Source organism: Chrysoperla carnea, chromosome 3 (genome assembly GCF_905475395.1).
Source record: "Chrysoperla carnea chromosome 3, inChrCarn1.1, whole genome shotgun sequence".
Lineage (NCBI taxonomy): Eukaryota > Metazoa > Arthropoda > Insecta > Neuroptera > Chrysopidae > Chrysoperla > Chrysoperla carnea.
In genome coordinates this window covers 22022894-22036287 of record NC_058339.1, presented here as the reverse complement: position 1 = coordinate 22036287, position 13394 = coordinate 22022894, and the positions used below count along the sequence as shown (strand labels likewise).

At 28.4% G+C, this 13394-nt stretch overlaps 3 protein-coding genes across 3 annotated transcripts; 1 reads left to right on the top strand and 2 right to left on the bottom strand.

Moving 5' to 3' along the window:
- Window positions 1-1545: 1545 nt before the first annotated feature.
- Window positions 1546-3891, top strand: LOC123295768 (farnesol dehydrogenase-like). The gene is made up of 4 exons (XM_044877216.1): window positions 1546-1689; window positions 1893-2360; window positions 3160-3315; window positions 3404-3891. The coding sequence occupies exons 1-4, from the start codon at window positions 1591-1593 to the stop codon at window positions 3443-3445; spliced, it is 765 nt and encodes a 254-aa protein (XP_044733151.1). The 5' UTR covers window positions 1546-1590; the 3' UTR covers window positions 3446-3891.
- A 606-nt stretch (window positions 3892-4497) lies between these two features.
- On the bottom strand, window positions 4498-8510 carry LOC123295922 (uncharacterized short-chain type dehydrogenase/reductase y4vI-like). The gene is made up of 10 exons (XM_044877384.1): window positions 8311-8510; window positions 8037-8241; window positions 7305-7561; window positions 7077-7235; window positions 6693-6726; window positions 5925-6061; window positions 5661-5868; window positions 4929-5191; window positions 4708-4863; window positions 4498-4583 (listed from the first exon to the last, which is right to left on the bottom strand). Exons 1-10 carry the CDS (start codon window positions 8404-8406, stop codon window positions 4542-4544), a joined length of 1557 nt encoding a protein of 518 aa, XP_044733319.1. The 5' UTR covers window positions 8407-8510; the 3' UTR covers window positions 4498-4541.
- A 1779-nt stretch (window positions 8511-10289) lies between these two features.
- On the bottom strand, window positions 10290-12914 carry LOC123295440 (farnesol dehydrogenase-like). The gene is made up of 5 exons (XM_044876789.1): window positions 12785-12914; window positions 12519-12720; window positions 11715-11977; window positions 11169-11321; window positions 10290-10977 (listed from the first exon to the last, which is right to left on the bottom strand). The coding sequence occupies exons 1-5, from the start codon at window positions 12878-12880 to the stop codon at window positions 10936-10938; spliced, it is 756 nt and encodes a 251-aa protein (XP_044732724.1). The 5' UTR covers window positions 12881-12914; the 3' UTR covers window positions 10290-10935.
- Between the last annotated feature and the right edge of the window lie 480 nt (window positions 12915-13394).

Below are 13394 nucleotides of genomic sequence, written 5' to 3'. Positions count from 1 at the left end.
ATTTTTCTTCAAAACATTTTTTCTTTGATAGATATATAAGTTTGTTCCCTAAGTAAGTGTAAGCCAATCTATTTGATGATTACAACACAAAATTTACAAATATACAAGCTAATTTCTAGAAATAAACATTTTCTGTAGTTGGATTAGAACTACCACTACTAACTAACAATATAACAACTGCATAAAAGGTACACGAGAATACATAAGCTTCGTTATATCATAAGGAATCGCTTTACAATTTCTTCTTGTTTTCTAACTACGTGCTTTTACATTTTGAGGATTAAATATGATCTAAAATTAGTATTTAAAGTTATACTCTGTAAGGTTAAGTCATTTTATTATCATAATTATTTCACTTTTTTTAAATGTTTTCATTTAAAATGAGAAAAGTAGAATTTGCTTTTTGAAAAGCAACTACATAAATAAATTACGACAAGATTTAGATAGACATCTCACTTTTTGTCTCTATTTATAGACTAGATGCGATTACAATGCATCTGCATCTGTGTCTGTATCTGTACTATTACAAAAATGTTCTATATTTGCCTGTCTGTGTGTTTGTTTGTTTACCTATCACAATAGATTTTGGTGAAGGATTTGTTAAACAGAGATTTAACTCTGAGGCAGGAGGCTTAAGACCATTCTAAAACCATCTTTTGTTCAAGGAATAAAAGTACCTAAAGCTAATATTATGGGGTGGACTAAGTGAAGCAAGCAATGTGAAGGATATTATGGTACATTGGTTAGAAGTAAATTTTTACGATAATGTGGAAAATCATCTACAACATTAAACTATTAGTTTAAGCATTTTGTTAGGTTGGGACCACTTTCATCCAATATTTAAAGGAACTGAACTTAATTGTTTTTATAAAAAAAAGATAGTCAGGCATGGATACTGCCGACGAAAGAGAAAACTTAAAACTTTGGAATAACTGTGTTTTTTTTAAATTAATTATAGTATGAATAATTAAAATAGCATAATTTGTAAATTGAATGAATTTGTAAAACGCCATCAATGAACAGTTATCAGAAGTTACAAAAAATTAGATTCGGGTAGTTTCTTAGATTTCGGTGTGTTATACCTGTAGCTATATTCATAGAATGTTGATGATGTGAAACCATACAATTTTATCCTACCAAATATTTTTTATTATGCATATCTTACATATATAGAAGTTTTCATTTCAAAATTTCGATGAAACTGCGACGTTATTCGTTGATTACTAAGAGAGCTGTGGTATGAAAATTAAATTAAAATTTTTTTTATCACTCTATCACTAAAGTAGACAAGTGAAATAATTTGATACAACGAAATATGAATATTATGACTTTTTAACATAAAAAAAGTATCTAACAATTGACCACGTTGATATTACCAATGTCATTGAAATATAAACCTCTTGTTGAATTTTGCTGATATAAAACTGAAATATGATATTTATTTGAATATACTGGTTTTGTAGTGATTCTAGTAACAATAGAATACAAATGAAATTAAATATAAAAATATTATTATTAATATCAGTCATTTTTACACAGTTTACACTTGAAGACAGATAGTGTGTTTGAGTTCTACAAGAAATTATTAAAATGGACTCAGAATTAGAAGGTAAAGTTGTATTTTTAACTGGAGCTAGTGCTGGAATTGGTGCAGCGATTGCAGAACTATTGGTAAAGAACGGGTTGAAGGTAAACTTTAATCAGGTGTTAAATAATTCATTAAAAATAAGTCCGTGTTAACGAGTTTGTACGGGTATTTTTTAAAAAGCCGTGCTAGTATAGTTATTGTTATAGTATAGTTCTCTATGCAGCAAAATAATTTTAGCAACTTTTTTTTCAAGCTTTCAAAATTTGGCTTGGTAATATTAAAATTTTGATATTTCTGGTTTTAGGTAGTGGGAGTGGCAAGAAGAATAAATCGTCTAAACCAATTAAAAGAAAAGTTGTCAAAAGCATCAGGCCAATTCTATCCAATACAATGTGATTTAAGTAAAGAATCAGAAATTATATCAGCAATAGAATGGACAAAGAAAAATTTAAACGGAATTGATATATTGATAAATAATGCTGGTCTGTCACGAGATACAAATTTATTGAATGGTAACACTGAAGATTGGCGTATGATATTGGAAGTTAATGTATTAGGATTGTGTATCGCAACCAGAGAAGCGATACGTTCAATGAATGATCGAAAAGTATCTGGCCATATAATACATGTTAATAGCATGGGTGGTCATTTTTGTCCAATTACGGTTGGGCATTTATTAAGTATGTACGTTGCATCTAAACATGCAGTGACGGCTTTAGCTGAAACGCTACGATTAGAATTGGCAAGAACACAACAGAAAATAAAAGTAACTGTAAGTAGAAATTAATTTTTTTATAATATCATCCCTATATTTTATAAATGTGACAGTAAGAATGTATTTTGTTTGTTTGTTACGCTTTCACACACAAAATACAGAATGGATTTGAATGAAACTCAAAAAATATAGCTTATACATCAGAATAACAAATTAGATCTGTATTTAAAGATATATGAATAAAAAATAATTTAATGACTTTTAACTGCACCATTTATGAGCATAGTTTTGAACCATAATTTAAAAATTGATTTGAATTGACATTTTTTTGATATATTCAATGAATTATGACTATTTTACATTAACAAAAAGTGACAACTTTACATATATTCTATGTAAAACAATCTCTACCCCTATTTAGAGTGTTCTGGAAGGCGCATAAGTGAGAGCAAGGGAGCTGGGATCTATAATGCCGTGGTCTTTACTAGGCTTTACTTTTAAATACAGCGATGCGGGTACCCAGCTTGTTGACAAATAAAAGCGAAAATATAAGTGAAATTTTCAAAAATAAACGTTAACATAAAACAAGAAAATTTGCGTGGTTATTCACAAAACAAAACGAATTCAAAAGAACATACAAAAAAGGTCACACCTATTTCGTAAGAAACGAATTCAATCAGCGATTTTTTCAAAAGGAAAATTTGAAAATCCTGGTGCTACCTTTACTAGTTTCATTACTTTTTATATTATTTCACGTTTACCTTCAAATGGTGTAAAATATTTGATATTCGTTTATTTTGATTTATACGTTTTTAAAATGCATGTACCCAGGTACTTAATTGTTTTATCTTTTTAGAGTATCAGTCCCGGACTTGTGAAAACTGAATTTTTAGAGAAATGTGGTGTTTTGGGATCAGATTTAGGCATACCGATGAATGATTTTCTGGCTCTAGAACCTGAAGATGTCGCTAAGGCAATATTGTATGTTATAAAAACTCCTCCAAATATTGAGGTAAATAGTCAATATAAGGTCAATTTTTAAAATGAATATTTCAATTTGAACTATTTGATTTTTATTATTATTGTGTTTTTTGATTTAGATAACAGAGCTAATGATTCGTTCAACAGGAGAGGTTTTTTAAGTTTTATTCCTGGTTTATCCTAATTATTTCGTTACAATTACAACAACTAAGTGTAAGTTTTCGTGAAATTTATAAAATATTTTTTTTTTCATAAAATACATATGCAAAGTTTGTTTTTCTAACTCAAATTTTTTCAATCATTAAAAATTACTTTTTACAGTTCATCGGAAAGTTCAACTGTCACCCGAAACCTGTTGAGTTCGATATGAATGCAATGAAAAGAGGTGGATGCCTTTATCTCATTTACAAAAGTCATTCCAAACTGGCGAATTTTAGTTGATGGATTTGGTATGGTAATATTATGTCATATTAAATAAATTGACATTATCAGAGCCGTCAATATAAACGAATTCTACTTCATTAGATCCGACTGAGTATGAATAAAAATGCATTTAAATATAATGAGTTGTTAATATTTATAGCCACACAAAGTACACAATTTTATTACCCCCACATAAAATATAATTAATATAACCTTGATGTATTTAATAATAAAATAATTAATGTATGCATTTTTTTTTTCATTATACTTCTACGTCAACGTGCACTTTTATTACTTTGAAATTTCAAGAGATTTAGTCAAAAATGAAAATCTTATTAGTTTGATATCACAATTCTCAGTGTTGAAACAGATATACACAACGTGTTCTGTTATTAACTGCAGAAACCTAGCTCTCGAAAATAAGCTCATCAAGAGCAACAACAAAAAAACTCTTTTCCAAATTTGGATCTGAGGCCTACTTTGGGAGATGGGTATGGCAAAAGTTGATACATTTGTTCATTAACTGACTATCATTCGAGAGCCAGTAGGCAATGATAATCAGTAGATATTTGTAAATTTCATTTCATTTTGAAATCTTTTTGGAGCTAATTTTATTTGTAATGTATACACATTTCAATGAATTGGTGTGATGAAACGTGAGTGGGAAAAATTGGATAATGTAAATAAATACGCGAAGTAATTGTTAACAATTTCAGGTTAATATATGTAAATTACATAAAAAATATAAATTACATTATTATACGTTATTACACTTGAAAGACTGTGAACTTGCAGGAATTTTTTAATATTTCTTCATTGTAAATTGTATCAGCACTACATATTTTCACATGTAGGTCGAATTTTTAATTCCGTTACCTAATAAGAAATATTAATGAATTGATTGTTCTAAGAAAATCTCACTTTAATTTCGCGGTAATTGAATTTTGGTCCAATTTTAAAAACAATTTGAAAATGCGATACTTTAACCTTTACAACTTACATTTACATTTTTAGGTGTACTTAACAAATACAACACTGCATTTGCAATATCAAGAGGTTTCAAAGGAACAGCACCAGTAAAATGTTCTGAAAAACACTTGACTGGACTACCTGCTTTTTCCAAAATTTCAGATTCAACGCCACCAGGACTAATGCTCTGCGAACTCATTAAAATAAGTACTAAATTGAAATGAATATAGTTTGGAAATATTAATAATTTACCGAAACTCGAATTTGTGATTTTTTGTAAGCTAATTCCAGGCGTAAAATTTCAGCAGCAGCTGTTACAGCATTTTTTGATGCACCGTACATATTTATATATGATCCAGTGATTGGTGATACTCCATGACCCACTATACTGTTAATATGAATTATTAATCCAGCAATATTATTTTTCATCATAGATTTAATTGCTTCTCGTGATGCAATACACAATCCCAGCAAATTTGTGTCAAGAATATCTTTCCATTCACTCGTTTTCCCATCTACAAAATAGATACTCTTGACTAGGCCAAAATCTAATAAATTTTGCACTACACATATGTACAGGGTGTTACTTCAGTTGGCTACATATGTAAAACTTTTTTATTATAAGGTTGACGCTAAAAAGTTATTCTTTATTAAAATCTCTTCTTTCAAAAATATTAACATTCAGCTATTCACTTTTGACATCGAATGTACAGAGTTCAAAAAGTTCGATGTGAATCTTAATGGTCTTTTAGAAATGTAAACCATTTAGAACAGATAATAAGGGAAACGGTTCAAGAAATCTAAAGCTCACAAATAATGGAAGTTTTAGAAACTCTACAGTGTTGAAACTGTTAATGATAAAATATATTTCTCTCTTCTAATGACACAACTATTGTAAAAACCTTTTTTTTAATGTTCCGCTGGCAAGGTAAAAGCCAAAAGCTTGCACGGATAATTTAACGGGGACATTCTATATACCCTTACCATATAAATTGGATTTAAATTTGGCTATTCCAGCATTATTCACTAATACATGAACACCTCCAAGATTTGTCTCTATCCATTGAAACGCTGCTAATATATCTTCTTCTTTAGTAACATCACATTTTATTGGATAATAATTTGTGGAAAAATTATGTAAACTACCTTTAATTTCCAGCATATTATCTAGCCTTCTTGCAAGTGCAACCACCTAAAACAGCACTTAAATCACATATTGTTACAATCGAGAAATTACAATATTCAAACCTTTAATCCATTTTTAGCTAGTTGTATAGAAATTTCAGCACCAATACCAGAGCTTGCTCCGGTAACAATAGCAACACAATCTCTCCATTGTTCAACCATTTTATAAATGTGGGTTACACGAAATAATAAAGTAAACGCTTAAAAACTTTTTACGGATATTACTTAATGGAAATGCTTTTTAAATAAAATTTTTATCAGTACTTTTTCAAATGTTAATTGCTTATCAATAAAAATATAATATTGTCTTATTGTCAGTTGAACATAGATATTCCGATAAGGTCCTTTCTTCTTTTTATGGCCAAAATAAAGCTACATATCAGCAATAAATATGTAGTTAAAAGAAAAATCCTTGTCTTATTTAAAAATATTTATATAAAAAATATTCTGGATAAATTACTCCCGGGTGTACTTAGAAAAACCTACCTATCTTTCTGAAACAATTGTATAAAAACTACGTTTCTTGGTTTACTTTCTTTTATAACAACGTCTTTTTTATTTTCAGATAGCAATTTTGTCCCCCGTTAAGCAGATTAATTGGATTATTAATATAATATAATTAATGAAACATTAAAAGAATAAAAACATTTGTTTTATTATTTTAGTAAACGTACAAAAATAAACAACCAATCAGGAAAATTCCACTGTTAGTCAAAAGTATTATTGATGAAGAGTTCCAAGCTATGATGTGTTATTTCCATAGCTTTCCGCCAAATTTGTGTGTTAGTTTCTTTGCAAATAATTGTATTTTTTTATTTTGTGTTCAAAGAATTTCTCCAGTTGGTCGAATAGTTAATTCGGTAACCTAAAAAAAAAGCCAATAAAGAAACACAATTTTTTTGTGATTGTCAACTATTTTATCCACCAAGACAATTTTAGTAGTTTTTTGATATATTAAAAAAAAAAGCACACACACCAAGGTGGGGAGTTTAGAGTATTAAATAATAATCACTTTATGCAATTTGAAAACGGTCAACTTTACAAAAAATTCACAGCAAAACTTTTTTTCACACACTTAGCAATAAAACATGAAAATTCTCACAAATTTTCATTTGTATATAAAAATGACTTATATCAATTCAAGCAATCAACCTAAATCATTAGCTAAATAAAGTGTCTCAGTGGTTTTACTTAATAATTTATAAATAATCTTACGTTGACATTAGGTGGTGTACTCATTAAATAAAGTACTGCGTTTGCGATATCAATTGATTTTAGCGGTGGACACTTTTTAAAAAGCTCAGTGAAATACTCGTCTTTTGTGAACCCAGCAACTTCAAATATTTCTGTGTCTACCACACCTGGACTAATGCTCTACAAGATAAAATAAACAATTATCTTCGGGATATTTTTTTAAATCAAAAATTAGAACTCATCAATTACCGATACTCTTATTGGTGATTTTTTGGCAGCTAATTCCAATCGAACTGTTTCTGTCAAGGCTGTTATACTATGTTTTGTTGCTGGATAAGCACCAGATGAGCATGTAATTGGAACAAAGTGTCCAGCTATACTATTTAATTGTATTATAAGTCCCGCAACATTTCGTTCAGTCATGGATTTAATTGCTTCACGAGTTGTGATGAGTACTCCTAATATGTTAAGTTCTAATAACAGTTTCCAATCGGATGTTGCTCCTTCTGTAGATTTAATCAAAGATTAGTTAAATGTTGTATTTGTTAATGTACTACACTGGAAATTGGATTAAGACGCAACACAAAATATTATATTTTTATGAGACCTGGTTTAAAGTTCACACGAGTATCTGTTTATAAAATATCATTTTCATGAGAGCTGATTTTTTTTAATAATCGGAGTTAGGTACCAAAACCGAAAATTTAATTTATCCGAGTTACGTAAAAAATTTGAAATGCAATTACAAAACAGTTAAAAAAATTAGAATAGTCACAAAATATGATATCCCAAAATAAAATTATTGAATTTTTAGATTTTGTCTGGATAAGTTGATCTTTCGGTTTCGGAAACTTCGGTAAATGAAAAAAAAAACAACACTCAGTATGATTTTGTTGCACACAAACATTTTCTTCGATATCGGAAAACAAAATTTCAAAAACATATATAAATGGTCAACATATTAATATCTATATAGTATACCCGAAATCGTAGCTGCTCTGGTAGTTCCAGCATTATTTACAAGTAAATCAACACCACCCAAATTTTTTTTAGTCCACTCAAAGGCAGATAAAATATCTTCTTCTTTTGATAAATCACATTGAATTGGATGAAATTCACCGGTTTCATTCTTTAGCTTTTCTTTGAGCTCATTTAGACGATCAATTCTTCTGGCAAGACCAACAACCTATTTTGGAATTAACGCTAATATAATGTAAAATTTCTTCACCAAATAGAAAAAATTTTGTTTACTCACTTTTAATCCCTTTTTTACTAACTCAATAGCAATTGCTTCGCCAATTCCAGCACTTGCACCAGTAACAATGGCAACCGAACCTACCCAACGTTCCATCTTGTATATATTTCGTTAGTAACAAAAATAAATTTTTATTTTTTAAAACAATTAAAGAATTGACTTGACTCTAGTGTGTAGTTCTTAAGAATGTGATAAAATACTACAAGGACATCTTCATATAAGTAAGTGCATACATACACAGTGTTTACAATGTATGGATGGCTTTGAATATCAATTAATCGTAATACTAGCTGATGCCCGCCATTGCATATTTGAAGTCTTTGTGTCATATTAAAAAGGACGTATTTCTCGATATTTCTATACTCAAGCATCCCTTGTAGAGATCTCAGTCTTTTATCTTGTGGTCATACAATGCAATTGGATATGAAGAATAAAGCAGTTGATTTACAAAACTGTACTTAGCTAAAGCTAAATTCACAGGTATAATTTTCGGCTATCAATTGTATAACATTCTGTATACTCTACTTTATTTGCGGTAAATTATAGAAGGATTCTAAATGAATGAAAGGTGAAAGAAAGTACTTCATTTTTCTGTGAAAAACGCATGTAGCAAAAGTCCGTTGGGCTGTTAAAATACTTAAAATAAATATATAACTCTAGCACTTAACATGTAAGTGTTTATGAAAATGTCCCCCTAATTTTATTTGATTAATTAATTAATTGTAATTTAAACAAATTAAAATTACTGCATGTTTAAATATTGATTGAATATTTACTACGATTGTATTGGTAGTTTCATATGGCTGATATTCCTACTTATATATTCTCCGTTCGTATGAAAAAGGGATAGAGCCTTTAATTGCTTTTATATATATTTTAAGTATAAAAGTAAAGATTGTTTGTTTGTTAGGCTTTCATGCAAAATCAAGCGAATGTATTTGAATGAAACTGTAAAATAATATAGCATGAACTTTAATTTATAAAGATATTTAAAAGAAAAATTTAGTATATAATAGTAAATGTCAAATAATTCGTGGCCTTCCTTTCTTATATACTTTTCTCAATGAATTACGACTGTTTTACACTAAAACAATCGAAAATTGTGGAAATATTGAAGCTGCGTAAAGCAATTCCTTCGAGTGTTATGGAAGGGGAATAAGTGAGATCAAGAGAGGTGGAGACTATTAAGCAGTAATTTTTACTTTTAAGCCCAGTGATTGAACATTTTTACTCCTTAGGGAATGACTTTTCAAAAATTACACCTCCCCTTCTTAGTACACATTTATGTCATTTCAGGAAAATTGTGCGTTGATCTATTTGTCAGTCAGTTTCTTTTTGTATATGTAGATAACTTAAAATTATCATTAAACTGTACTTGACAATGCTAAGTTTCAAAATGATCAATCATTATTAAACTATGTAATTAACAGCTAATTATAAATAATAACAAAATTTTTAACATATTAATAATTATATTGAAACTGATAAGCTTTATCAAAATAATATTTATTATCAATAATTGTTTTTATCCCTATATATAAAATAAAACAAAGAATATTAAGAACAAATTTTTATAAAAAACTGGTCTGTGTTGTGGTTTGTGAATTAGGAATTATCTTTTTGGTTTTTTTAAATTTCTCATAAAATTGTACCCATTTTTCTCAAAGAATTATTTTGTGAAAAATTAATAACAGCATAATAATGAGTTTCTAATCGAAAAATTTATCTCAGTTTTGAATCTCAGAACCGGTGAACCAGAATTCTTGGTGATTTCTATAGATTTTTGCTAAATTCAAGACAGTTGCTAAAGTAAGTTGGTAAAACGTTAATATTTTGATTTGCAAGACATTCTGTAAAATTTATGTTGTACAAAAAGAGAGACTTATGCAACCACATAAAATAAATGAAAACTTGATTGAATTTTTTGAAATTCTGCAGTGCAAGGTACTTGAGGTTAAAAACAGTAATAAACATCAACAGTAATTTATTTTATTTTTATTTATAGGCATTTTTAATACAGATCTGATATACAAATTGCATAATGAAATAAAATGTTTAAATAATTTCTCTAGCCTGGTTTTTCTTAAGTGGTTTATTTTAAACCGTGAATCTATTTTTTTATAGCAGCTGGCACGATAAGCTTTAAAACCTCGGATCAATCATGGAATTTGATAAAGGAATAGGGAAGATATCGTGTGGACATGAAAGAGAATTTATATATATAAGATGTTTCTTAAATATATTTCGAATTCATGTGAGTATAGCCGAAATTCGCCATTTTTAGTGTTTAGGAAAAGTGTATATATAAAATTGTATAAGCCTTTCAAGGCATCGTTAAACCCAGAAAATTTATTTTGTAGTATCTCTGAATCACTTAAAACAGTTTTTTCAAATCATGACATCAAAATGTCATTTCATAATAATAAGAATTTTTAAATATAAGGTTGTATTTTGCCAGCTCCTTTGCTTCCAATTGAGTAGAAAATTTTGCCGCTATTTTTTCCCAAAACATAAGAGAGAAAAAATTATTAACTTTTTAAAATTATAGTTAACTTATTAATATTAATTTATTTATGACAAGATAAACAGACAATTTTTATAAAGTGCTTAGTTTCTTTCCTATTCTTACGTAGTTCCTTTCAAAGGCATAATTGTCAATTCAGTTACCTAAAAAAAAAAAAAAAATTAAAAATTAAAAATTTCAAGTGACGCAAAAAATTATTCTAGTTACAATTATATTACGAATATCGAATTGGAAAATTAAATTATAATTTTCATTCGGGGATGTTTATTGGTAACACACTCTGTCTCATGGATTGCTTAGTAATATTAGCTAACTTAACTATTAAGAAACTTACATTCACAGAAGGTGGCGTAGATAGTAAATATAAAACTGCATTAGCAATGTCAATTGGTTGTAAAACACAGTTGTTGATTTCATTAACAAAGCTAGAATTTTGTAATTGCGAAGCCTCCAATATGTCTGAACGCACAGCACCTGGACTTACACTCTAAAAATCAAATAAATGCAAATATTAAAGTATGAATGAAGTCAGGTTAGTACAAATCAGTATGAAATAATAATAAAACAATAACTTCTAGCAATAATTTTGATGTTCGCAAATATTTTTTTAAATCGAAATAAATCGGTTTCCATCCAAGAATAGGTTTGGTCTGTAGACTTATACAGACACAAATTTTTCTTTTGCGTTAAATTCGGTTAGATATACAAATATACAAGTCTTTTTCAAAGGAAAAGTAATTAGGATAGGAATTTTCGGGAAGTCGTTTACATACAAACGAACCTAGTTACGAAGAAATTGAAGCAATTTGGTGCTTCAAAGATGTCTTATGAAAATTTTCTTACTCTTTCTTAAAGAGGGTTTTAGATTATGCATACTTACTGATACACGAATATCGGAGTTTTTAGTAAGTAATTCTAATCGCAAGGTTTCGGTTAAAGCAGTAACCGCATGTTTTGATGCAACATAAACATTTAATACAGGTGCAACTTGCGGATGAATTTGATGACCAGCAATACTGTTTATATGAATTACATATCCAGCAACATTACGTTTTTCCATTGAAGCTATCGCTTGACGTGATGCAATACATAAGCCTAACACATTTGTGTCAAATACTTGTTTCCAGTCTTCCGTTTTTCCTCCTAGAAAAATATTAATATAAATATTAATTAAGCAAAATATTAATTACTTAAGAAATATTGAAAATTATGTTTTGTAAGAATTTATTTGCAAGCTTACGACACTTAAATACGGATAAACTGTTCACGAGCTCAGTTTATACGTAGCCCCATATCCAATTTATACTACGTGATTTAACAGCTTTAGATTGATTAATAATGAAAAACTTGATAATTGAAAATATTGAATATAATAATAATATTTTTTAATAGTATGGATTATTCGCATATTATTATCAGAAAATTTATTGGCTTTGTAAATTTATTATTTTGATAAAACATTTGAAAAAAAAACTATTGCACTATGCTTTTATCTCAATAACATTGAATATAATTGTGACCTTATTCTTTTTTAAATAATTAAAATAAAATAAAAACAATTTAAAAAATTTTTACTTAAATTTTCAATTAATGCGTCTTAATCAATACATATGAATTTCTTTTTTGTTGTATTCAAATAAAAGCATGCTTGGTGAGGTTTAAAGAAAATTTGACGTATACATACTGGTTAGTGACGAATTCTTCAAAATTCCAGCATTATTAACTAAAATATCAACACCACCTAAATTATCATCAATCCAATTAAAAGCTTTCACAATTGTTTCCTCTTTAGTGACGTCACATTGAACAGGATGATATTCACCAAATTTCGATAAATCGTCTTTCAATTTCTGTAAACGATCGACTCTTCGTGCAAGCCCAACAACCTACATTTAAGACCAATTTTACTTATTAATATACTATTTAAAAATATACTTCATTACACATTACCTTTAAGCCAGATTTTACTAACTGGGCAGAAATTTCAGCACCAATTCCTGTACTGGCACCTGTCACAGCAGCTACTCTCCCGATCCATTGACTCATGTTTGTCTTAACAATTCAATCACTTGATTGAAAATGTTTAATATTTGAACTCAAGTATGAATAGAGATTGTTTATATAAGTACAGATTGTTGTTATCAGTTAAAAAGTTGATGTTATTTTCATAATTATTAATAATGTTATCATTACAATCGAACTTCGCCAGCCATGGGCGGGTTCGTTTGATCTGTTAACTATTAATAATAAATCTTGATTTATATTTTATATTTGACACTAGCGAAAAATAGGTGAATTTTGCACACACTCACTTCCGATTGAAATTTATTTAATATTTTTTTACAACGTATTCGCATTTCAATCAAAAGGCCCAGAAGATTTTGAAAAAATTACAAATTATAAAAATTGTCAAAAAAGTCATAAAATAAAATAATGCTAAGGTTCAAAATTCAAATAATCAAACTAGTTTTGATAAATTCATACTTTTGTTTCTTTTTTAACAATAACTTATGACCGCGGTTAAAGAATTTTTTATGTCGTGTTCTGATTTTTTTGTCAT